The sequence below is a fragment of the Lolium perenne genome, chromosome 3, assembly GCF_019359855.2.
Source record: "Lolium perenne isolate Kyuss_39 chromosome 3, Kyuss_2.0, whole genome shotgun sequence".
Classification (NCBI taxonomy): Eukaryota; Viridiplantae; Streptophyta; class Magnoliopsida; order Poales; family Poaceae; genus Lolium; species Lolium perenne.
In genome coordinates, this window is record NC_067246.2 from 5,496,285 (window position 1) to 5,522,360 (window position 26,076).

The 26,076-nt window shown below is 41.4% G+C and overlaps 2 protein-coding genes, 1 long non-coding RNA gene and 1 other non-coding gene across 4 annotated transcripts; 3 read left to right on the plus strand and 1 right to left on the minus strand.

Annotated features, from left to right (window-relative positions):
• The first annotated feature begins 1,358 nt into the window (after nucleotides 1-1,358).
• LOC127325526 (uncharacterized) lies at nucleotides 1,359-2,731 on the plus strand. The gene is made up of 2 exons (XR_011753951.1): nucleotides 1,359-1,451; nucleotides 1,764-2,731. It is a non-coding gene; the product is annotated as an uncharacterized lncRNA (long non-coding RNA).
• A 1,002-nt stretch (nucleotides 2,732-3,733) lies between these two features.
• LOC127325544 (uncharacterized) lies at nucleotides 3,734-6,255 on the plus strand. Its single transcript, XM_051352336.2, has 2 exons — nucleotides 3,734-4,844; nucleotides 4,974-6,255. The coding sequence occupies exon 2, from the start codon at nucleotides 5,283-5,285 to the stop codon at nucleotides 6,039-6,041; it is 759 nt and encodes a 252-aa protein (XP_051208296.1). The 5' UTR covers nucleotides 3,734-4,844; nucleotides 4,974-5,282; the 3' UTR covers nucleotides 6,042-6,255.
• Nucleotides 6,256-14,552: 8,297 nt separating this feature from the next.
• LOC127325521 (glucuronokinase 1-like) lies at nucleotides 14,553-15,534 on the minus strand. Its single transcript, XM_051352317.2, has 4 exons — nucleotides 15,463-15,534; nucleotides 15,201-15,317; nucleotides 14,924-15,084; nucleotides 14,553-14,826 (listed from the first exon to the last, which is right to left on the minus strand). The coding sequence occupies exons 1-4, from the start codon at nucleotides 15,532-15,534 to the stop codon at nucleotides 14,556-14,558; spliced, it is 621 nt and encodes a 206-aa protein (XP_051208277.2). The 3' UTR covers nucleotides 14,553-14,555.
• Nucleotides 15,535-15,614: 80 nt separating this feature from the next.
• On the plus strand, nucleotides 15,615-15,695 carry TRNAL-CAG (transfer RNA leucine (anticodon CAG)). The gene has a single exon. It is a non-coding gene; the product is annotated as a tRNA-Leu (tRNA).
• Nucleotides 15,696-26,076: the final 10,381 nt, after the last annotated feature.

The following is a 26,076-nucleotide window of genomic DNA, read 5'->3' on the forward strand; positions in this document are numbered from 1 at the left end:
AGAAGAGGGCACATCGGAGGAGCTGTGGCGTGCGGTTCCCGAGCGATGGAGACGTCTCGACCTGACCTAGGAACGAGGGAGTAGCGGCAGCTGGCGGCTAGTGGAGGGAGCAAGGACGAGGAAGGGGAGGAGACGAGACAAACGACACCTACGAGGATATGGTTTGGTTGGTCGCTGCCCTTTTCCTCTCCTCCGATCCCTTTTCTTTTCCTCCTCGAGCCAATACTCGCGCGACGGATGGCCCAATCTCTGGAGAGGAAGCGAGACGAGCGAGCCAACCCACGCGCGCGAGGTGGCTGCCGTGGATACCCTCGTTGGTCTCCATGGGGGTGCACCAATTATACCTTTAGATGAACCCACAACCAACAGACGAGATTTGCTAGAATGTGGAGACCCGACGACTCAGAAGATAAGTGCGTTGTGAGACCCCCATGGGAGTGCATCAATTATACTTTTAGATTGCGTTCTTCCAATGAGACCATAGCTTTCGTGGAAGCCACAACATCTTTTCGAGAATGGAAGCCACGACATCTTTTTTTTTTGCGAAACATGGTACAATCAAAGATGCTCACACTACGCGCACGCATTTACCACTATGAACGCACGCACGCACACCCTACGCCTATGAGAACCTCCAAGAGACTGCATCGAAGAACTAATCCAGCGGGTCTTGAGATTGACGAAGTCACCACAGGTGCCTCGTTGTCGACGGAAACGTCGCCTCCCACTGAAGAATATTCCGCCTTTATAAGACAACAAAGTGTTAAATCTGGAATTTAAACTCTGGTGGGCTGAGATGCCATTGCCTCCTAACCATCAAACCACAGGCTGAATACGACACTATCTTCCACATCGAAAAGATAGACGTTTACTTGACCCGCTAATGCATACAAGAAAACTGAGAAAAACGAGCGATATGCACACAATATGTCCATCACAAAAAAAAAACGAATCAAGCGCGAATGGAAAAATTGAGGGCCTTGAGACTAGTAAACCCCTCCACATGCTAATGTTTGTCAGCATCGGAGCCGCTCGAGATAGGTCGCACATCATTGAAAAGATCAATGTCGGTTTCCCGTTGAAAAGTATATAGCTGGACAAGCTGTGGACCTGTGGGATTCGAAGCTGGACACGCCGCAACAACCTTGTTCAGCTCAAACAGCGACATCGGCGGTTTGTGACGAGCGGTGAAAAGTAGCGGTTACTGGAATGGTTGACGGACTCCAGGTCTTCGTTGTAGACGCGGTCAAGCTAAGATAAGCCGTGGGAATTTCATATGATGTGCAAGTGTGTGGATGTCACGACGCTGTAAGTGTGTTTTTAAACCCATGGGGCCTCAGCCAGCTGAGCATCCAACATTTCAACTCACAGCTCACACACCACCACTACCCAGCAAACTCACGCAGAAACGGCTCCCGTGTTGTCGTGCTGTGCTCCCAGGCGGAGCAGAGGTGTGCTTTCTCTCTTTCCTTAATTATCTGTTTTGTCTTGTGTCTTTCTATGAGAACTGTGGGTGAAATTTAATAATTTGCTGATGTTACTCTGTTACGCTTCAGATATCTGACCGCTAGTCACCCATGATAGCATACGCAATCGCACGTATTTTTGATAGGCTTGCAAGTTTTTTTTTTTGCGGGAAGCTTGTAAGCTCGTTCATACTAGCTTACTGGTTACAACATTCGTAAAACGTACATCCGAGAGTAAACTTGTGCACACTAGTTTGCAGTTCATGGCATGTCAAGTTTATGATTCATCTTTTCCAGGTGATGCGTTCTCCCAAGCAACCGGCGAAACTTGCCATGCTTTTGCTGTTAGCGTTCCTGCTGCTCTGTGATGGCGTGGGGAACGTCCATGGCAAAACGATCCACGAGAACAGCGTCGATCTGCACGCGCTGCTCGACTTCAAGAAGGGCATCACCAACGATCCACCAGCCTTGAGCAACTGGAACACCACCGCCCACCACTTCTGCCGGTGGAATGGTGTCAGCTGCACCACGACACGACCGTTTCGCGTGTCGTCTCTTATCCTCAGCGGCCAAAACTTGCAAGGCCAAATCACCCCCTCTCTTGGAAACCTAAGTTTCCTTGAACTGCTTGACCTCTCTAATAACACATTAGATGGCCCCTTGCCTCCACTTAACAATCTTCGAAAGTTGCAAATCCTTTATCTGGACAACAACTCCTTACAGGGGATTATCCCTTCTGAAATCGGATTCCTTTCCAACCTAGCAGCGCTGGATCTTTCTGTTAATAGCTTAGTTGGCCCCTTGCCTAGCCTAGGCAATCTCCAGCTACTTCAAAACCTTCTGTTGAGCCACAACCATTTACAGGGAATCATTCCTGATGCACTCACAAACTGCTCCAATCTAACCTATGTAGACCTCTCTTTCAACTCTCTAGTGGGTGAAATTCCTCCGAAATTAGGTTTTCTTCCATATTTGCAGTATATCAATTTTGCATCAAATCATCTCGAGGGAAGCATTCCTGATGAGCTGTGGCAATCGCCTGCCTTAAAAAAATTGTTCCTGAGAGATAATAAGCTTTCAGGTGAACTAGGTGGATAGGCGAGCTTCTCCTCGCCGCCTTCAGTCCGTTTTGGCATTGCGTGGTAGGCATGCTAGGCGTGTGGGTGTGCTAATTCGAGCATGTATCTCTGTGGAGAATCAAAGTTCGACAGTTCTAATGCAATGTTCCATGGATCATATATCTGATACATACATTGTTTCTATCAGCTAATAGGCTTACATTCATTTAACACCAAGGGTGTGAATGATACATCGATAGAGAAAATAATACTCCCTCCGTCCCTCCATCTCGGTTTAACAGCGCACACATAGTTTAAGACAAAATTTGACCACTAATTTGGTCAATAAAATATAAATTATGTGTCTACAAAATCCATACCATTAGATTTGTATTCAAAAAAGGTTTCGAATAATATAACTTTTAAACATATATTTTCATATTTACTTGACCAAAATAATGGACAAACTAATTTTTTGAAGAACGTCCGCGCCTGTTAAACCGAGGCAGAGGAAGTACTCCCATTAAAACAAGGCCGCACCCATTAATTTGGGCAGGAGGGAGTATTATTTTTTACCATATTTGGAATATTGCAATAATATACATATATAACGATGTTCCATATCTACTATAATTTCGTCAGCTCCAATAAATAAATCCCTTTTTTGTATGTTCATACTTCTTTTACTAGCAGAATCCGTTGTCACACTGTGTTGAGTGCGCGCCTTCAAATGCCCTAGCAGCAGGAAGTTACTCATGAAAAGTTCACCTGACTAAAGAACATGCAAAAGCTCCTCCGTTGATAAAAGCTTTCACTTTCTCATTCGGCTTTCAAATTCATAGAAGTCCATTCCACTAAGGTGCTCACAAGCCCAACACCTGGAAAAAAAATACTAACTACTGAACCTGCATCACGGTAGCGGAGTCTCCACTCCAATCCATCAAGCTTGCCCACATGCCATTGAGTAATAAGAAGGCCATCCAATATTTTTATTTTGTTGAGAGTGAAGCATGACAGACTTGCAACATTGTCAGCCAGATAGAACCTTCATCTGACCTAATTATATGTGAACATCAGATGACTATACTGGATTCTGGATGTGATGTCACTTAGATGGACAGTTCATGATTCTCAATACTTGGCATCAAAGTATTGTGAAATCATTTGCAGCAACTTCCATTAAACAATAATCCGAATAGTAGGAAGAAACATGATCACTTCACACATGTTTTCTGCTTTAATCACTAGCAGCAATGTACTTTATCAATATGCTCAGCTCACTTCCTGTCGAACTTGAAATTTCCGAAAAGTATACATAGCGAAGTTCCCGGTTTAATTCAAATCTAGAGCATAATGATATTAATGTTCAATCAGAAAATATTTTGGATAAGGAAACAATGGAAAACTGATTTTAATCTCTACTAGTTGAATGCCCGTGCTTTGTCACGGCTTTCTGGAAAAGAATTCTGCCACATATGTAAAGTTGATACACACGAAATCTGTCGTGTAAACAAAGAGGTATAATAGTGTGAAAATAATAAAATTCTACTTTGCTAAATTGTAATTTTGTATAATAAAAACTTTAATTTGAACATCATATGCATCGAAAGCAACAACCCGACAATTATCTCTTAAGTAAGGTGCTCCTGTGTTATGGCGCAGAATACATGTCACTAGTAGAAAATGGAGCATCCATCTAATCCTTTAGTACCGGTTCCCTTACGAATCGGTACTAAAGGGGGCATTAGTACCGGTTCCAGCGGTGGGACATCTATACCGGTTCGTTATGGCCCTTTAATACCGGTTCGTGTTACGAACCGGTATGAAAGGGTTTCTGCCCAAATTCCAGGCTGAGGTGGGGCCAGGGCTACACCTTTAGTACCGGTTCATCTAAGGAACCGGTACTAAAGGGCCCCCCTATATCAGCGCGCGCCAACCCGCCCGAGCCCCCTGCATCTCATTCTCCAATTCTCCTCCTCCCTCACATTTCCGAATATTTTGCACCTCTCACACTCCAATAATCTTTATTTTTCTCCACCATTTTAACAAGATTAACGGCATACATCTATCCAAGGGTTAGCAATATCATCCTTCCTTCCGGCGTTTCTAATTTAGCTCATTTCTTTGGTAGTTTTAACTCGTACTTTTTTTCTAGTGCAAGCAAGGTGTTCGATGAAATGCCTAAGTTAGTGATTTTATTTTTTTATATGCAATTTGAGCTGAAATTATGGTATGTTTTGTAGGTTTTAATTAGTATCATCCCCGTCCTTACCGTCGTCGATCGCCAGCGTCGTCCCCTAGCCGGCACGGTACCACCTCGGTGAGCCCCTCTTCTTTTTTATAAAAACAATTAGTTTTATGTGATGAACTTGAATATTAATTAAGTTGGTCACTCATATATCCACGATGTTGTGTATTTAATGATTTTTGATATACATATAAAATGCAGATGAGTCGACAATGGATGTACGGTGACCGATGCCATCCCGAGTTCATTAATGGCATGCATTATTTTCTCAACGTGGCTGAGGCAAACAGGCGATCGAATGGTTTCATGTATTGTCCATGTAGTTCCTGTAACAATATGAAGGATTACTCTACCTCGAAGACCCTTCACGTCCACCTGCTGGAGAACGGTTTCATGCCCAGCTATAATTGTTGGACCAAGCACGGAGAAAGAGGGGTTATATTGTAAGACAACGAAGAAGAAGAGGATAGTGACAACTATCCCTTATTCACTGAAGACGGTGATAGTAGAATGGGGGAAGACGAAGCTGAAGAAGAGCCCATTTTCGATGAGCCGATTTTTGATGACCCGGATGATGATTTGGGTCGGGCCATTCTTGATGCGAAGATGAACTGCGGAAATGAAAAGGAGAGGTTGAAGTTGGAGAAAATGTTAGAGGATCACAACAAACTGTTGTACCCAAATTGTGAAAATGGTCAGAAAAAGCTGGGTACCACGCTGGAATTGCTGCAGTGGAAGGCAGAGAATGGTACTTCTGACAAGGGATTTGAAAAGTTGCTGAAAATAATAAAGAAGATGCTTCCAGGGGAGAACGCATTGCCCTCTACTACGTACGAAGCAAAGAAGGTTGTCTGCCCTCTAGGATTAGAGGTGCAGAAGATACATGCATGCATCAATGACTGCATCCTCTACCGCGGGGAGTACGAGAATTTGAATGCATGCCCTGTATGTAGTGCATTGAGGTATAAGATCAGGCGAGATGACCCTGGCGATGTTGAGGGCGAGTCCACCCCCAGGAAGAGGGTTCCTGCGAAGGTGATGTGGTATGCTCCTATAATACCACGGTTGAAACGTTTGTTCCAGAACAAAGAGCATGCCAAGTTGTTGCGATGGCACAAAGAGGACCGTAAGAAAGATTTGATACTGAGACACCCCGCTGATGGGTCGCAGTGGAGAAAAATCGACAGAGAGTTCAAGTCATTTTCCGATGACGCAAGGAACTTAATCCTTTCGGGGAGCAGAGCTCCATTCATAGCACATGGTCAGTGACTCTATGTATCTATAACCTTCCTCCTTGGTTGTGCATGAAGCGGAAGTTCATTATGATGCCAGTGCTCATCCAGGGCCCGAAGCAACCCAGCAACGACTTTGATGTGTACCTGAGGCCATTGGTTGAAGAACTTTTAGAGTTGTGGTGTGACGAAGGTGTACCTGTGTGGGATGAGCACGAACAAAAGGAATTTAACCTACGAGCGTTGTTATTTGTAACCATCAATGATTGGCCTGCTCTTGGTAACATTTCAGGGCAGTCAAACAAGGGATACAATGCATGCACACACTGTTTAGGTGAGACTGACAGTAATTATTTGGGAAACAAGAATGTGTACCTGGGGCATCGTCGATTTCTTCCAAAACAACATCACGTAAGAAAAAGAGGAAAGCATTTTGGAGGTGAGGCAGATAACCGAACGAAGCCTACCCGCCCTACTGGGGAAGTTATATATGATATGGTCAAGGATTTAAAAGTGATCTTTGGAAAGGGTCCCGGCAGACAATCTGTTCCGCATGATGTTGACGGACACGTACCCATGTGGAAGAAGAAGTCGATATTTTGGGAGCTACCCTACTGGAAATTCTTAGAGGTTCACTCTGCAATCGACGTGATGCACGTGACGAAAAATCTTTGCGTGAACCTGCTAAACTTCTTGGGCGTGTATGGGAAGACAAAAGATACACCGGATGCACGGCAGGACCAGCAAAGTATCCACGAAGGAAACAACCTGAATCCAGAGAAGTATCAAGGTCCTGCCAGCTACGCTCTTACCAAAGAGGAGAAGGAGATCTTTTTTGAAGTCCTGAGTAGCATCAAGGTCCCGTCTGGCTTCTCGTCGAATATAAAGGGAATAATAAACATGTCAGAGAAAAAGTTTCAAAATCTAAAGTCTCATGACTGCCACGTGATTATGACACAATTACTTCCAGTTGCATTGAGGGGGCTTCTGCCGGAAAATGTCCGAGTACCCATTGTGAAGCTATGTGCGTTCCTCAATGCAATTTCTCGGAAGGTGATCGATCCACTTACTCTACAAAATTTACAGAAGGATGTGGTCCAATGTCTAGTCAGCTTCGAGTTGATGTTCCCACCATCCTTCTTCAATATTATGACACATCTCCTAGCTCACCTGGTCGAAGAGATTGGCGTTCTCGGTCCTGTATTTCTACACAACATGTTCCCCTTTGAGAGATTCATGGGAGTCTTAAAGAAGTACATTCATAACCGTGCTAGGCCAGAAGGAAGCATCTCCAAGGGCTATGGAACAGAGGAGGTCATTGAGTTTTGTGTTGACTTTATTCCTGGCCTTAAGCCGATCGGTGTTCCTGAATCGCGCTATGAGGGGAGACTGCGTGGAAAAGGCACGCTAGGAAAGAAATCAAGAACGTGTATGGACGGACATTCTTTCACTCAAGCATACTACACAGTTCTACATAATTCCATCTTGGTGGCTCCGTACAAAGAGGAACACAAGGATATCTTACGCTCTAAATACCCGGAGCAACGTGAAGATTGGATTGCTGGAGAACACATGAAGACTTTCGGCGGTTGGTTGCAAACACGTCTCATGAATGTCACTGATGACGAGCAGCTGTACTTCTTGGCCAAGCAACCATCTTCGACTATATCGACTTTTCAAGGGTACGAGATTAATGGGAACACATTTTACACGTTCGCCCAAGACAAAAAGAGCACCAACCAAAACAGTGGTGTCCCCTTTGATGCAGAAGATGACAATGGGAACAAGGTCTGAAAGGACACGGATGTCGCCTAGAGGGGGGGGGGGGTGAATAGGCGATTAAAACTTTTACGAGATGGGCTTAACAAATGCGGAATAAAACTAGCGTTTACTTTGTCAAGCCCAAAGCCTATATACTATTGTTCACCTATGTGCACCAACAACTTATTCTAAGCAATACAAGCAAGTATGTGATAGCAAGATATATATATAACTTCAAGCATGATGGCTATCACAAGGTAAAGTGCATAAGTAAAGAGCTCGGGTATAGAGATAACCGAGGCACGCGGGAGACGATGATTTATCCCGGAGTTCACACTTTTGCGAGTGCTAATCTCCGGTGGAGAGGTGCGGTTGCTTAGTGCTCCCGAACGCCACAAGAGGCTCACCTTGAGGTGTGGTTGCTCGATGCACACCAACGCCACAAAGGCCTCACCCCAAGATGCGGTACTCACACCACACACCGAACGCCACGAAGGCGCCTCACCTAAATCTCCGGTGACCCTCGCCACAAAGGCCTAGGTCACGGTTCCACTAAGGGATTTCCTTCGAGGCGGAAACCGGGCCTTACACAAAGATTGGGGCACACATACACAACTTAATTGGAGGCTCCCAACAAATCGCCACAAAGGCCTAGAATCCGTCTAGGGTTCCAAGAACCCAAGAGTAACAACCTTCTTGCTTTCACCACCACGAATCACCGTGGAGAACTCAAACCGATGCACCAAATGCAATGGCAAGAACACCACAAAGATGCTCAAGTCCTTCTCTCTCAAATTCCAACAAAGCTACAAAAGCTATTGGGGGAATAAGAGAGGAAGAACAAAGGAATTCACAAAGAACACCAAGATCAAGATCTAGAGAGTTCCACTCACAAAGAGATGGATTTGATTGGTAGAAATGTAGATCTAGATCTCCTCTCTCTTTTCCCTCAAATGGGGGCAAGAATCATGGAGGGATTGAGAGATGGAGCAAGCTTCTCTAGTTCAACAATGGAGGAGAGAGAGAGTGAGAGAAGCAGCTTGTTCCAATGGGGAAGAAAGCTATTTATATGAGTAGGTCTCCAAAACTGACCGTTGAGCAAGTTTTCGTGTAACACCGGAAGTTCCGGCCACAAGGGCCGGAAGTTCCGGCTGGAAGCTTTCGCTCCAAAACTGACCGTTATGCACGTTTTTGTGAAACACCGGAAGTTCCGGCCACAGGGGCCGGAAGTTCCGGCTGGATCCCTTCGCACCTGTGCAGCAGATGGACTGAGTGTGGGCGGAACTAGGGCGGAACTTCCGGTGACCGGAAGTTCCGGCCAAGTTCCGGCCAACTTCCGGAAAAGAGCGAAAACCATACTGGAACCATCTGCGAGTAAAAAAAATGTTTCCGGAACATGCCCGGAAGATGGGCGGAAGTTCCGCTGACCGGAACTTCCGGCCAGCAGCACCGGAACTTCCGGCCAGCAACCAGAAAACATACCGGTAAAACCTCCAACCTTGAAAATGCAATATCTTGAGTTAGGAAACTCGGATTTAGGTGAAACCAATTTTGTTGGAAAGAGGACGACAAGAGCTACCCAACAAATATGGGAATCAGTGGGGGGTGATTTTCTATGATTTTTAGAGGTGCAATACCTCAATATGAGAAACCGAGAAAATCACCAAAACCGAAAACGCAACAAGTGATCTATGCAAAATCCGTTTTCGATGAACTAGAGCTTGTCATGAGAATAAGCACAAGCTCTAAAACATCACATGGATAAGATCCAAATAACAACCAAGAAAGATGATGCAAGGATGCAAAGGTTTGAGCTCTCTCCGAACGATACGATCGAGTTACTCACTCGAGAGCCCTCTTGATAGTACGGCAACTAAACTATAAACCGGTCTCCAACTACACCATGAGACCGGTGAGAAAGAAACCCTATCAAGAGCAAACCTTAACCTTGCGCATTCCACTTGAGCTCGATGATGACGATCTTTACCGCAACAAGATGGAACGCCTTTCTTGCTTGTGCTTGCTTGACGAAGTCTTGTAGATTGCTCCCCCATAAACCACCATGGGAGAGCTTCTTCTTCGGCGCATCTTCACATAACCATGACCACCATATGGATTGCTCCCCCATAATCCACCATGGGAGAGCTTCTTCTTTGGCGCATCTTCACATATCCATGATCACCATGTGGATTGCTCCCCCATAATCCACCATGGGAGAGCTTCTTCTTCGGTGCATCTTCACATATCCATGATCACCATATGGATGGCAAGACTCAAGCAAAGGATCTCTTCAAGATGGCTCATCTTGAACTTGCACTTCATTCTTCATTCTTCAAGACATACTTGACACTTGATATCCTTCATCAAATTCTTCTTATTGCAACCTTGAAGCCAACATATGGTTCAAGAATTGCCTATGGACAACTCCTACAAATATAACTCAATGCAAACATTAGTCCATAGGGATTGTCATTAATTACCAAAACCACACATGGGGGCTCCATGCACTTTCAGGTCACATATTATGGGTACATAGAGGAGATATGGGAACTTGACTATGGACCTAATTTCAAGGTCCCTTTGTTCCGGTGCAAATGGTTCAACCTGAAAGCCTTGCACTTACAATCTGAAATGTTACAAGCCAATCTTTTCTTCAGGAGAAGGCATGTTTGTTGTTCGGGGATTTTCACTGGGTGTGAAGTTTGAGCATGTATGTGCTGGTTTAATATTTTCTGGGGGGTGAAAGCTGAGGGAAGTTGTTGAGCATGTTTGTGAAGGTACATAACATAGATTACATACCCTTAGTGTCCATTGTTGTGACTCTTGAGCCACGATTGTTGTAAATTGCAAGTATGCTAACAACAGATTTTGCATCAGCGGTAAGAAAATTAAATGGAAGTCTTTCAAAGTTAACGTGTATTGACTAGGTGTCCCATCATCTTCTAAATTTTCTTGGCAAGATTAGAAGGACATGTGCAACTTCTTTTCTTGCAGGAGCATGAAGTTTCTAACTGTATATTGTGCATAGATAAATTTACTTTGTAATTGGCAAACGTAGTAAATCCTATTTTCTGAAGCAAAAAAAGTGTAATGATGGATGAGATATAAACATACAGTACTTAATCCTCCTTACTAAACTGTTGTCTGACTAATGACCTTGGATTGCTCAGTGAACTGTATGTCCTCGTTGGATATTTCAAAACAGTAATAGAATGGTGCCAAATTAGTAATCATGAATACTTACTAATGACCCTTTGTAGTTTGTACATGAATATTCTGAATGCAAGCACAATGAAAACTCACCCGATATGCTTGACAGTCTTGCTGGCTGCTGATGGAGCTTCTGGATCCACCCTTAGTATGTGGATTTTGTTAATTTATTTCAACCACTGTTACTGCAACCAGAACTAGATCATTAAGTGGTCAATTAAAATCTTTATCGGCCAATATTTATTCTGCAATAGTGTTTTTTCAAGTTTATTTGTGTCACTGGTCACCTACCAGATGCTATTTTCAAGTTTATTCCTGTCACTGGCCAGCTGCCAGATGTTATGTGCTATCACAAGCATGCACACTACTGAAGGAACTGATGCATGTGAGCCTGATGTTGGAGTTATAGATTTTTGTGCACATTTGCGTATAGCTAGAACATATCTTTAAATTTCACCCCAAAGGGCATCATTGAGTTGGATGTCAGTTCTTTATATATGGGTGTGCAACAAATGATATTAACTAACTCAACAAAAGATATATGGACTCGTGTAGTTCATAAATTTGGGACTCTACTTTAGTCATCTTTGATACTGGAATTAACTTGTTTTGTTTTGTTTTGTATTTATTTATTTTTCTCTGTCAGTCATAACTTTTATGTTTTGTTATGACTTTGGGGGCTTGTTATTTTAATCGATGGTAATTTCCATCTATACTTTGTAGGGAAGCAGGGTAGAAGTGTAGCTAGAGCTGGCTGGATCCAGCGTGACCTGGCCGTTCGTTGTTGTCGTTGTTGGGTTGTTTGTGGCAGAAGTCCCCTCGCACGAGGTGGTAGGCCATGGCCACCCTTGGCTGCTCCTAGTAGAACACATTCTTATTTTCTACCGTTGATGATTTATTTCCTGCATATTCTGGGCCTGATGGCTAGCATTGTACTTGAGATAAATAAAATAAGTGTAATCATTTCATGCGTGGCTTCTATTTGACATGTTCCTTGTATTGCAAAGGACGAGGCATTGGCGCTGTTCCTCTAGATGTGTCGCTTCTACCGCCATGACAAAGAGGCCGACCTGCTACTGCTAGGTGACCCACGTACCCTTGTACGCCGGTGAGTACATCATCCTGGTCCGGTCTATTTCTTGTTTGCTGATGGATGGACATGGACCTCGCCTAGTTAGTTTGATGTTGTGATATATAAAGTGCCTTGTGGAAACTATGTTAACGGTATTGTGTTTCATATTTTAAACCATAATATGGTCCTTTGGTATGTATAAACACTTCAACCACATGTGTACAACAGTCTTTAGAACATGTATCAATTGGATTCATTTTATGAGTTGCCTACTTGTCTCCTTGCTTGTGGTACAGCTGATTGATTTGAAGATCTCGTAAATAGACAGCGAGTAGCAGTCTAGCGGACCTGAACCTGCTGACTAACTTTAACTACAATGCTCTCCCTATGATTATTGCGGTGTACTATCTCCGATTAGAGATTATAAGGCCAGTGTATATCTCTAAGTTGTTAAACATAATATGGATTGTATAGCATAAAAGTTTATCATTAAAAGTAGAACAACTAAATTTTCTAGCAATATACTACCACTATCCCAAATCTTAAGTCTTATATTAGTTTTAGAAAGTTAAACTATATTAAATTTGACTAATCTTTTGCCAAACAAATATTAACATGCAAAGTACAAAATTAATATTATTAAATATATAATGAAATATATTTTCGTATGGTGGCTATAAAATATTATATTGTTGATAGTTTGTTCTAAAAGTTTGATCAAATTTTGCTTGACTTCACTTTTCAAAAAAAAGAAAACTTAACCTTTGAGATGAAGGTTGTATATTTTAACGGTTTTGCTAGAAATCTGGCTCTTAATTTTTATTAAGTCTAAGTCGATTGCCGGTAGATCTGTAGCATCAATATTAGGGCTGGATATTTTTCAGCGTTTTCTGCTATTGTGTGATCCGCTACCTGGCCTGTATGCAGAACTATGGCTCAGCCTTTTCTTACTTTTTCTGGTCGGGCTGTGAGTTTGGAAGTGATGCAACATAGATATAGGGTGGGCTTTCCTTTTTTTTTTCTTTTACTTTTTCTCTCGTATATTTTTTTTTCTGCCCGTCCCTTTCTTATTGATTTATTTTATTTTGTTATTTTATCCTAGTTACACCCTGTTGGAAACTTCTTTTTCTTATTTTTTATTTTAAGTTTATTTTGTTATTTTAATTTGTTATTCCGCTGTTGTGTGATTCCTACTAATTCCAGCCTATTTTGTTATTTTTATTTGTTATTTCCACCATACTGGTTTATTACAGGCTATTACGTATTTCGAGAAAAATCTTTGATTACTAATTTGGTCAATAAAATATAAGATATATACCACAATAATTATACTATAGGAAACTTCTTTTGAATATGAATACATTGGTAAAGAAAATTATGGCATACATCTCATATTTTATTGGCTAAATTTGTAGTCAAACTTTTTTTCTCCGAGTAGGCAATTGCTCTCGGTATGGAGGTAGTATCCTAACACCTTAATAATTCCAGGGGTGTTTGGCCTCATAAAATGTTTTTCTCAGTTTACATTGTATGGTAGATGCTTTCCGCAGCACAAGTCTACTTTTTTTTCCGCAGCACAAGTCTAGCTACATGACATTAACTAATGTCCATTAAGCGTGATAATATAAAGCATGTATGGTTTTAATTTGATGGTACAAGAAAGACCTCATGTGGCATCCTGCCGAAGTTCTGAGACAATCGAATTTCCGAAGAAAAAATCATTCTTTTTAGGAACTCGTTTCCTTAATTATGACCACTGAGTTATTAAGTGTACATTGGAGGAACAATTTGTTGATTGGTGAGCTCCATTAGGAGGCCCACACGGGGAAGAAGAACAAGTCATGTTTTAGATCTTACACTTACACCACGCATGAAAAATATATCAATCATCAAACAACACCTCTCGCTCTTAGAATATTGTTCACATGACACACAGCTCCTGTGGCTGCGACTCTATTCTGGAAGTACAGTTTATCCTAGTTCTAAACACAGCTTGACGTCTAAAAAGATTCACGAAACCTAATATGAGATCTAGTTTTAAAAATTTCGACGCGAGAATCTCAAAAGTGAAAACTCTGCTCGTAACTTGGACGAATGGTTCAAAAGATATTTTGTTTTGAAAAATCAAATCTCGAAATAAAAAGGGGAAGAATAGATATAACCCTGTCCATCCTCTCTGTCTCTCATCCATATCTCACCTTGTTTCCTCCCCCTTGTTTCCTCCTTGGAGAAGTTTTCCATCTCACCTTGTTTTCCCTTGCGACGAGGGAGACTACTTTCGGACACTTCGCTTTGCCAAAGTCCGCTTTTTTAGTGAATTCGGAATTTTGATATCAGTATATATTTATTATTTTCTGTAAAATAAAGGAACAATGTTACACTTTACGCCACACATGGGAAAAAATCAAACACCTCTCACTCTCAGAATATAATTCACATGCCACAGCTCCTGTGACTGCGAGTGATTTCAACAAATTGGATGTTTTCTATGCTTCACATGGAGTTTGCTTATGATATCCTTTTGTCTACCGGCGGTGACTTGTACAAGCTTGCAACCTCCTCCTCTGTCAGCACCGACGGGGCGACTTCGATCGGCTCCACGACGAAGCCAGCCTCCTCGCACGCCTTCTTCAGGAGCTCCGCCTGCGCGTCCCCATCAGGGCAAAACGCAACCACCGCGCCCCCGCTGCCGGTGAACTTGGACGCGGCGCCAACACTCCTCGCTACTTCGACCATCTTTATATTCACTGCTCCAAGCACGTCGTCTCCAAACATTTGCCTACAACCACCAATCACGCGCGCTTAGCTAGTTAACTCATGATCCAGTCTAACAAGATTGTTAATTTTCAAGCCTCCATGACGTTAACTAGCCTCACCTTCTCAGATCGAAGTTTCTGTTCATAAGCCTCGCGAGTTCAGTGTAATTCTTCTGCAGCAACGCATTGTGGCCATCATACGCTAGCTGCGCGACTTCCTTCATGGATGATATTACGAACTCGTCGCCATCGAGCCATCTTTGCCTGACACTGCTGTGGACCTAATTGGTTATACAAGGTTTGAAGTTTGATATATTAGTCTATTATAAAGGAGTATAATAGTAATATTTTTTCAAACAAAAGGTTGGGAAATTTTAACTAAGAAGATTGAACAAACCTTGCCAGAGTCGCTTGGGTTCTCGGCATAGACAAGATAGAGAGGGGGGAGTAGATTGACGTCGAGCGGCGTGTATATGCCATGACCCAGCTTATCCATATGCTCCTGGCTAAAATCCTGACAAGTGGCAAAACTGAAAGATTAGCACAAAAGAGTCATCATCGTGACTAACAATCAGGTAGCTAGGTTAGGTGATCGACGTGGAGAGGTGTTTTATAATATAGCTGCCACCAATCATATCACACAAATCTGTCGATCGTACCATGTAAACAAGGCCACAGTAGACCCATTCCCCCCCCCCCCCCCCACCCCAACCCCACACAGCGATGCACATGGATGAGCTGTTCGCTGTGCACTAGTACCAATTGAGAAATTAGTGGTCACATAGAGACGAAATAGGATAATTGCATCAACGTCAAGATGGCCGAGTTGGTCTAAGGCGCCAGTTTCAGGTACTGGTCCGAAAGGGCGTGGGTTCAAATCCCACTCTTGACAATCATTTTTGTTTTCTTGATTCTTGACCCTTTAATTTTAATCAGGATCTTAGTAGTTCGTGCAATATAGAGAAACTTCGAGGCACAGCTGCAACTGCGTGTGCATGGTCGTCTTTCTCATCTTTACTTTGTTTTGTTTCTTTCCAAGCTTGGTCCACGAAGTGCTGGATGAAGATGATGCCAAACTGGTATGCCATTTCTTAGGAACAAACACGGAGAACAATGTCTGCACCTATCCATCTGCCGGAGCCCGGAGCTCTGGAACTTGAGCCAATGCATTGTGAAGTGGCAAGCTCTGTCATCTGCATTAACGGAGCGGAAGAAGAACAAGGATCTACATTAACGGGATAAAATTACAGACATTGGGTTCATCGACCTGAATACAATGCATGAAAAAAAATATAGAAGATCCCATGTATAACAAGGATACACCGGAGACTTTGCTTAGATTTTTCAAGCGACAACGTGACAAAAAAATAATACTTTGGTCTTACAACTTCAAGTGAGTGTTACTGTCTTCTAACACATTCTATTTTGCTCACCAGATGTTAAAATTTTATTTAACTAATGACTTATATCTATAACACTACATATTTAAACGTGCACAGGTTCCACTTTATTCTTATCGTCATTAAAATATACGATGGAGAAGCTGAAGTCTTTGACTCACTAAGCAAAGAGCCTATACTGTACAAGATGGCTTTTTTGATATGCTCAAAAAGTAATTTTAATTCTTATCGGGTTTTTCATTAATTTCCTGATATCAACAAATTGATAACTCTTATATGCATTTTCTTTTGTCGGACAGCATATGGTAAACGTTCATTCAGGAAGATCCAGCCGGTGGATGGAAACCGAAGCTGATATGGCGTGCGAACAAAGTAAGTAGTACTACCTAGATCCACACACCTTTACCATAATTAATTATTGTTTGATTGAATTATATTCTTGTACAGAAATGCGCGAAATAACCATTGAAGACTAATCTATGTGGATACGACGTTTACGAGTATATTCACAAGATTATCAGCGAGAGAATGAATAATCAAAGAAATAGAGAGGTACGCAAACAATATTCACAAATTTATTTTCTTACCATAAGTTGTGTTGAGTTTCAGTCATAATTGTTTGATTGTGATTTGATATATATATATATATATATATATACAGACATATCTCATGCATTCGTTTGTATCTCATTCTTTTACATTTGGCAAGAAAGCGAGATGGGCTCTCAATCGATCACCGCTTCAAAGCAATTGGCGAGGAATTGGCGGGATTTTTCCTTCGGGACGTCATAGCTAATTTTGGACAGTGCCACTATGCATGAAGATCTACATGTAATATATAGTTGTTGACGTCAGAAACCCACCGGCGGGCAGCGACGGGCAACACCGTAGAGCCGGGAACAACCTAGGGCTGCGGCTGGCCGAGGTCCCTCCGAGCGACGGCCCGCAAAACCTTCTGGTCACACGTCCGATGCTGATGCAAGGGCGTGCCACCTGACCTATACAGTCGGGGAAGGTGATGGAGATGCCTCGCTTAGTTTCCTGCATGGCATACACGTAAACATTAAATACGAGCCTCGATCGGCTCTCAGGTTATCCTGTGAATCGGCTCAGGGAGCCGATCCACCCATGATTCGTACGAGGTGCACGAATATATGGTGGTCCTGCTTGATCAAGATAAAGCTAATGAGATCTACGACGATTCAGGGTTTTCACCGCATAATCGGATCATCCTACTCAGGATTGGGCCTCGCGGCCACGCACGGTGATCGTAAGCCGATCCTAGACAAGGCCTAAAAACCAACACGAGGTTGATCCCCGGAACATCCTGTCTAGGACTAGCAAACGACACCCTACGTGCCGCTGGATCCTCCAGCCCCTTGTAAGGCCTAACTATTGCAGATATTAAACTAATCCTTGGTGAACAAGGAGCAACCGTAACGGGTCAGATCTACTAAATAATGATCAAGCGGGGTGCCGCCCCTACACCTAAGATAGGTGTAAGGGCGGCTAGACATGCAAGGGTTGCACTACGATAGCATGTTACACGAAGAACTAGGCTTCAGTACGAGCAACGCATGAACAACGTGGAGCTTGTGCTGCCTAGATCGCAAGATGCGATCTAGGCAGCATGTTGCTTACCGGTAGAAACCCTCGAGACGAAGGAGTTGGCGATGCGCCGAGATTGATTTGTTGGTTGAACGTTGGTTGTTGTCTATTTCATAAACCCTAGATACGTATTTATAGTCCGTAGACTTTCTAACGTGGGAATAATCCCAACCGTGCACGAGCCAAAATCTATCTAACCGATACGTATCCTACTATATTTACAGATACACGGGCAAACTAGCCCAAACTTTGTATACAAGGCCGATTCATGTATTTCTTCCAAGTTATACTCTTCAAGCCCATCTTAATCGCGGCCCACCTCTGATCCGGTCAAATTATGGTGATAACACTGAAGGAGATATGCCCTAGAGGCAATAATAAAGTGGTTATTATTTATATCTTTATGTTTATGATAAATGTTTATATATCATGCTATAATTGTATTAACCGAAACATTAGTACATGTGTGATATGTAGACAACAAGAAGTCCCTAGTATGCCTCTTAAACTAGCTTGTTGATTAATGGATGATTAGTTTCATAATCATGAACATTGGATGTTATTAATAACAAGGTTATATCATTATATGAATGATGTAATGGACACACCCAATTAAGCGTAGCATAAGATCCTAAATCATTAAGTTATTTGCTATAAAGCTTTCGATACATAGTTACCTAGTCCTTATGACCATGAGATCATGTAAATCACTTATACCGGAAAGGTACTTTGATTACATCAAACGCCACTGCGTAAATGGGTGGTTATAAAGGTGGGATTAAGTATCCGGAAAGTATGAGTTGAGGCATATGGATCAACAGTGGGATTTGTCCATCCCGATGACGGATAGATATACTCTGGGCCCTCTCAGTGGAATGTCGTCTAATGTCTTGCAAGCATATGAATAAGTTCATAAGAGACCACATACCACGGTACGAGTAAAGAGTACTTGTCAGGAGACGAGGTTGAACAAGGTATAGAGTGATACCGAAGATCAAACCTCGGACAAGTAAAATATCGCGTGACAAAGGGAATTGGTATCGTATGTGAATGGTTCATTCGATCACTAAAGTCATCGTTGAATATGTGGGAGCCATTATGGATCTCCAGATCCCGCTATTGGTTATTGGTCGGAGTGAGTACTCAACCATGTCCACATAGTTCACGAACCGTAGGGTGACACACTTAAAGTTGGATGTTGAAATGGTAGTATTTGAATATGGAATGGAGTTCGAATATTTGTTCAGAGTCCCGGATGAGGTCCCGGACATCACGAGGAGTTCCGGAATGGTCCGGAGAATAATATTCATATATAGGAAGTCATATTCCAAGTTTGGAAATGATCCGGTGCATTTATGGCAGGTTCTAGAAGGTTCTAGAAAAGTCCGGAAGAATGGCACTTTGGAAAGTGGAGTCCCGAAGAGACTCCACTTGCATGACCAGCCAACCCTAAAGGGGAGGAGTCCAAGGTGGACTCCCCTAGGGTGGCCGGCCAACCCACCTCAAGGAAAGGTGGGAGTCCCACCTTGGGTAGGACTCCCTCCTTGAGTAGGTTTCCCACATATGGGAGGTTTTAGTGTTGGGGTCTTATTCGAAGACTTGGACTAGAACTCTTGGGGCTTCCACCTATATAATGAGGGGCATAGAGAGGGGGCTGACCAATTGAAGCCTCAGCCTTGGCCGCACCCCTTAGAGGGCCGGCGCCCAACCCCCCTCTCTCCCCAAACCCTAGCGGTCTCTCTCCTCCACCACATCCCGCACGCTTAAGCGAAGCTCCGTCGGATTTCTCCACCACCACCGACACCACGCCGTCGTGCTGTCGGATTCAAGAGGAGCTACTACTTCCGCTGCCCGCTGGAACGGGGAGGTGGACGTCGTCTTCATCAACAACCGAACGTGTGACCGAGTACGGAGGTGCTGCCCGTTCGTGGCGCCGGAACCGATCGTGATCAAGATCTTCTACGCGCTTTTGCAAGCGGCAAGTGAACGTCTACCGCAGCAACAAGAGCCTCATCTTGTAGGCTTTGGAATCTCTTCAAGGGTGAGACTCGATACCCCCTCGTTGCTACCGTCTTCTAGATTGCATCTTGGCTTGGATTGCGTGTTCGCGGTAGGAAAATTTTTGTTTTCTATGCAACGTTATCCTACAGTGGTATCAGAGCCGTGTCTATGCATAGATGGTTGCACGAGTAGAACACAATGGTTTTGTGGGCGTTGATGCTCTTGTTATCTTTAGTTTGAGTACTTTGCATCTTTGTGGCATAGTGGGATGAAGCGGCCTGGACTAACTTTACATGACCGCGTTCATGAGACTTGTTCCTCGTTCGACATGCAACTTGTATTGCATAAGAGGCTTTGCGGGTGTCTGTCTCTCCTACTATAGTGAATATTCAACTTACTCTTCTATTGACAACATTAGTATCACCATTGTGGTTCATGTTCGTAGGTAGATTAGATCTTACTCGAAAACCCTAAACCACGTAAAATATGCAAACCAAATTAGAGACGTCTAACTTGTTTTTGCAGGGTTTGGTGATGTGATATGGCCATGATATGATGATGAATATGTATGAGATGATCATTATTGTATTGTGGCAACCGGCAGGAGCCTTATGGTTGTCTTTAAATTTCATGTTGAGTAGTATTTCAAAGTAGTTGTAATAGTTGTTACATGAGGTGAACAATCATGAAGACGGCGCCATGGACCTTGACGCTACGCCGACGATGATGGAGATCATGCCCGAAGATGATGGAGATCATGTCCGTGCTTTGGAGATGAAGATCAAAAGCGCAAAGACAAAAGGGCCATATCATATCACATATGAACTGCATGTGATGTTAATCCTTTATGCATCTTATTTTGCTTAGATCGTGATGGTAGCATTATAAGATGATCCCTCACATTAATATCAAGATAATAAAGTGTTCTCCCCTCGTATGCACCGTTGTACAGTTAAATCGTTTGAAGCATCTCGTGATGATCGGATGTGATAGACTCAACGTTCACATACAACGGGTGTAAGCAATGTTGCACACGCGGAATACTTGGGTTTGCTTGACGAGCCTAGCATGTACAGACATGGCCTCGGGACAACGGAAACCGAAAGGTTGAACACGAGTCATATGGATGATATGATCAACATGTTGATGTTCACCATTGAAGCTACATCATCTCACGTGATGATCGGTTTTGGTGTAGTGGATTTTGATCGTGTACCACTTAACAACTATGAGGGATGTTGTATTAAGTGGGAGTTCATTAGTAATTAGATTAACACATGAACTAATTATCATAAACATAGTCTGAGTAGTATTTTGTATTAATTTTGTAGTATTGGCATCCGTTTACTACTATGCGCTAGTCTTGTTATTGAGATAGAATTACTGTTAAATCTGATAAGAAACTTTACGGATTAGTACCGTATTGTTAAAGAATCAAGAATTGATTAAGTCATATTGCAAACTTTTAGTAAACCTCACATTGTTGATTCAAAGAGCTATGGTTTCAATTAGTACCCAAAGTTATCTTGTCTCCGTGAAACTTGAAGTTCAAATCTGTTTGAAAAGTAAGGAGCTGAAAATTTAGTTTTCAGAAATAATCAAGGTATGAGATATATGTGATATCTAAGACCTTATTGCAAGATGATAGAATATAAATTTGGTGAGACTACATAAACTCATAAGTTTTATGGGAATGTATGAAGGTTGAAGACACCAGGCGTCACAATCCTCCAACTATTGGGGCACTAATAATATTCGCATATCCATGAAGTTATCATCCTTAGTATGCACCGTTGCCAAGACTCGTCGTTTCGAAGCATCACGTGATGATCGGGTGTGATAGATTCTACGTGTGCATACAACGGGTGCAAGCCAGATTTGCACATGCGAATACTAAGGTTAAACTTTATGAGCCTAGCATGTACAGACATGGTCTCAAAAAGTTGTCATGAATTGATGGATAAAAATATGAGTGAAATTGTTCATCATATTACAAAGTTACTAATAAGTGAAATCTAGAACACTTGTCATATGATGATCAACTTCAAAGTAAGAACCTCAAGGTTATTGGTATTTGACCAACAAACCTAGAAGTTATTGATGTTAAAGTGTTTTTCTGAATAATGAGGAAAGCTAAAAGAGAAAGCGCAAAAAGATATTTTGGCAAAAAGAAAGAAAAGACTAGAAAGTCTAGCTCAGGTGTATATAAATGATATACATGTTATGGTTGTATTCCTAGTTAGGTCACACAATGAAATTCTTGGGTATTTGTACCATATTGGTTGGTATGAAGTGTCGTACAAAACAACGCAATACAAGAATACAATGGCCTAAGTGACTGACAAGGAATATGATAAGAATGCACGTCTGGAACAAAAATAAAGTGTTATTATGTTCGTCGTTGGCATTCTATCTAGCCCTTAGAATTTATAATAAAGAACTTAATAATTGTTATTTTGCTCTGGTCAAATGAAAACAATGAGTTGTTCAAATTATGACATTACTCCATGTACGATGGATAAGTTATTATAAATCTTAATGGTGAAACACACATACATAACACTGACGCTAAAATGCCATAAGGCAAATGATTTGAATTCCACTTATTTGTGGAACCGCCATTTAGGTCATGTTAGAAAGGAACGCATGAAGGAACTCCATGCAAATGGATTTTTGGAGTCATTTGATTTTCGAATCGTTTGGCGCTTGCAAATCTTTTCTAAAGGGAATGATATAAATACCGTTCATAGGCCAAAAGTTGAACGGGCAACTAACTTAGTGGAAAAATACATGAGGATGTATGTGGTTCACTGGGCATAGTTGTGTGCGGGAGATTCTTCTACTTCATAAAAACTTTCAACAATGAATTGAGTATATATATGTGGATATACTCAATAAGGAAGAAGTTTGAAACATTTGAATGGATTCAAATAAATTTCAGCATGAAGTGGAAATCATCGTAATAGAAAAGTCAAATATCTATGATTGGATCATGGTGGAAATATTTGAATTACGAGTTTTAGTGAACATCTAAGAGAGTTATGAAATTGTTCAACAACTCACATTTCTTGGAGTATCATAATGATGATATAGTATCCAAGATATGTATCCAAACCTTGTTGGATTAATGATGAGATAAAAATATTATGACGCCATTATATTTTTGTGGATTATGCTTTAGTGACTACCGCTTTTACACTAAATAGAGCATCATCATGATCCGTTGAAATGACACCATACGAGTTATGGCATAGGTAAGAAACCTGATAGTCTTTTCTTAAATTTTGGTATGCATAGCATAAGTAAATAAGTTTACAACCAAAATCGGATAAATGTCTTTGTTGGTTATCCCAGAGATTTGATCGGGAATTCTTCCCACGAGACAAAGACAAAAGTGTTTGTCAATGTTTCTTATTTCCGAGAAATTGTTTCTAGTGAAGTATTTGAGTGGGAGGACAATATAATTTGATAAGGTTTATGAACCTGAGCATAATGATCAGAGTAGCGCAGCATCGGAATTGGTTTCGGAAGCGGCCACAAAGATCATGGCTCCCATGACTACAAAGTGTTTTAGTCATGGAGATCTAAGTACATATTGAACCTTGTAGGTATGGTTTACTTTGTGATCAAATAAATGATTTGTGGACAAAGGATTGATTTTGAACAATGATAAACCAACTACAAACAAGGAAGTTATGATGGGCCCTGACTCCATTAAAATGGCTATACGCCATGAAATCCAAGATAGATGAATACTTTTTGAAAGTAAATAGATCTATAAAATTGATGGACTTGGATGGATTATCCTTGAATAAGCTCGACTTGTCGAAAAGTTGTTTACGACAAAGTTCAAAGAGTTGACTACGATAAGATTAGATCTTCCGTAGAAATGCTTATAGTCTATATGGATTATTCTAGTAGGATGGCAAAATACATTACTTATCAGAAGTATGTATTAAAGGTGTATACAAGATACAACCAAGAGTTTTGCTGGTCCGTGGAATATTAGATAGATATACAAACTTCAATTTGATGAAGTGAGTATCGCGGAGTTTGAATCTTCACCAGATGAAATAGTCAAAGAGTTTTTGATTTCATCAGAGACGATGAAGAGGCTTGCATTTGCAAGAAATTAAGTGGGAGCGCTAAGACATATTTATAATACTTTATGTAGGTGACATATAGTTGGTTATAAATAATGTAATTATATACTTGATTAAAAAGGTTTCATTGAGAAATTAACTTCAATGAAAAGATATGGACTGAAACAAATTTAGTGTCAAGATCTATGAAGATAGATTGAAACACAAAATAAGTTTAAGTCAAAGTACATAGAATGGATATTGAAATAATTCAATATAGAAATATTAAGAAGATGTTCTTGTCATGTGAAGTTTTAACAAGACTTGAGTGTATCTGACACTCAATGAGTAAAAACACATGAGTGATTATAGATCACGAATAATATGTACACAATCAGATATCCTATGCTCTAAGAGTGTTATGAGCATGATTCATGTGATAATCACTGAAAAACAGTAAGAATATTCTTGAGTACTTGAGAAGAACCAAGTATATATATATAGTTTTATATGGAGAAATGACAAAACAAATCGCTGTAAGGTGTTGCACCGATACTAATTTTGTCACATATGAAAATAAAATTTCAAATCTCAAATTAGACTAAGTGTTGTTTAAAAGGTAGCACAATGAGCTAGAAGTTGTCTACGCTAGATTTAGAAGAGTTCTAAATATTGTGACGGATTATACAAAAGAAGGCAGAGTATGTCATTGTTTTGACAATGACAAAGGATGTTAAGTCAAGAAGTTCTTTGAGAACTTGGTGTAGTTCCGATAGTGTCAGAACTTTGAAGCTATATTGTGTGTGACAATATTAGTGACATATTTCAGACCGCGGAATTAAGGTTCCACCAGAAGACCAAACATATTTAATGCCGACTCATTTGGAAATGAGTGATGCGTTGAGACGCAAATGAATTACAAAATACATACGTTTCTGAACATGTCAGATCTGTTGACTGAAACCTCTCCTGTGAGCAAAACATGATAAAGCACCGAAAGGCCAAGGTGTTATATCTTTACAAATGTAAACTAGATTATTGACTCTAGTGCAAGTGGGAGACTGAAGGAGATATGCCCTAGAGGCAATAATAAAGTGGTTATTATTTATATCTTTATGTTTATGATAAATGTTTATATATCATGCTATAATTGTATTAACCGAAACATTAGTACATGTGTGATATGTAGACAACAAGAAGTCCCTAGTATGCCTCTTAAACTAGCTTGTTGATTAATGGATGATTAGTTTCATAATCATGAACATTGGATGTTATTAATAACAAGGTTATATCATTATATGAATGATGTAATGGACACACCCAATTAAGCGTAGCATAAGATCTCGTCATTAAGTTATTTGCTATAAAGCTTTCGATACATAGTTACCTAGTCCTTATGACCATGAGATCATGTAAATCACTTATACCGGAAAGGTACTTTGATTACATCAAACGCCACTGCGTAAATGGGTGGTTATAAAGGTGGGATTAAGTATCCGGAAAGTATGAGTTGAGGCATATGGATCAACAGTGGGATTTTTCCATCCCGATGACGGATAGATATACTCTGGGCCCTCTCAGTGGAATGTCGTCTAATGTCTTGCAAGCATATGAATAAGTTCATAAGAGACCACATACCACGGTACGAGTAAAGAGTACTTGTCAGGAGACGAGGTTGAACAAGGTATAGAGTGATACCGAAGATCAAACCTCGGACAAGTAAAATATCGCGTGACAAAGGGAATTGGTATCGTATGTGAATGGTTCATTCGATCACTAAAGTCATCGTTGAATATGTGGGAGCCATTATGGATCTCCAGATCCCGCTATTGGTTATTGGTCGGAGTGAGTACTCAACCATGTCCACATAGTTCACGAACCGTAGGGTGACACACTTAAAGTTGGATGTTGAAATGGTAGTATTTGAATATGGAATGGAGTTCGAATATTTGTTCGGAGTCCCGGATGAGATCCCGGACATCACGAGGAGTTCCGGAATGGTCCGGAGAATAATATTCATATATAGGAAGTCATATTCCATGTTTGGAAATGATCCGGTGCATTTATGGCAGGTTCTAGAAGGTTCTAGAAAAGTCTGGAAGAATGGCACTTTGGAAAGTGGAGTCCCGAAGAGACTCCACTTGCATGACCAGCCAACCCTAAAGGGGAGGAGTCCAAGGTG

Coding starts and splice junctions, on each gene's coding strand:
- LOC127325521 (XM_051352317.2), bottom strand. CDS start 15,534: ATGTGCATCGCTGTGTGGGGTTGGGGTGGGGGGGGGGGGGGGGAATGG. Junction 15,318..15,462: donor ACTGTGGCCTTGTTTACATG/GTACGATCGACA, acceptor GCCACTTGTCAG/GATTTTAGCCAGGAGCATAT. Junction 15,085..15,200: donor ACCCAAGCGACTCTGGCAAG/GTTTGTTCAATC, acceptor ATAACCAATTAG/GTCCACAGCAGTGTCAGGCA.
- LOC127325544 (XM_051352336.2), top strand. CDS start 5,283: ATGGGGGAAGACGAAGCTGAAGAAGAGCCCATTTTCGATGAGCCGATT.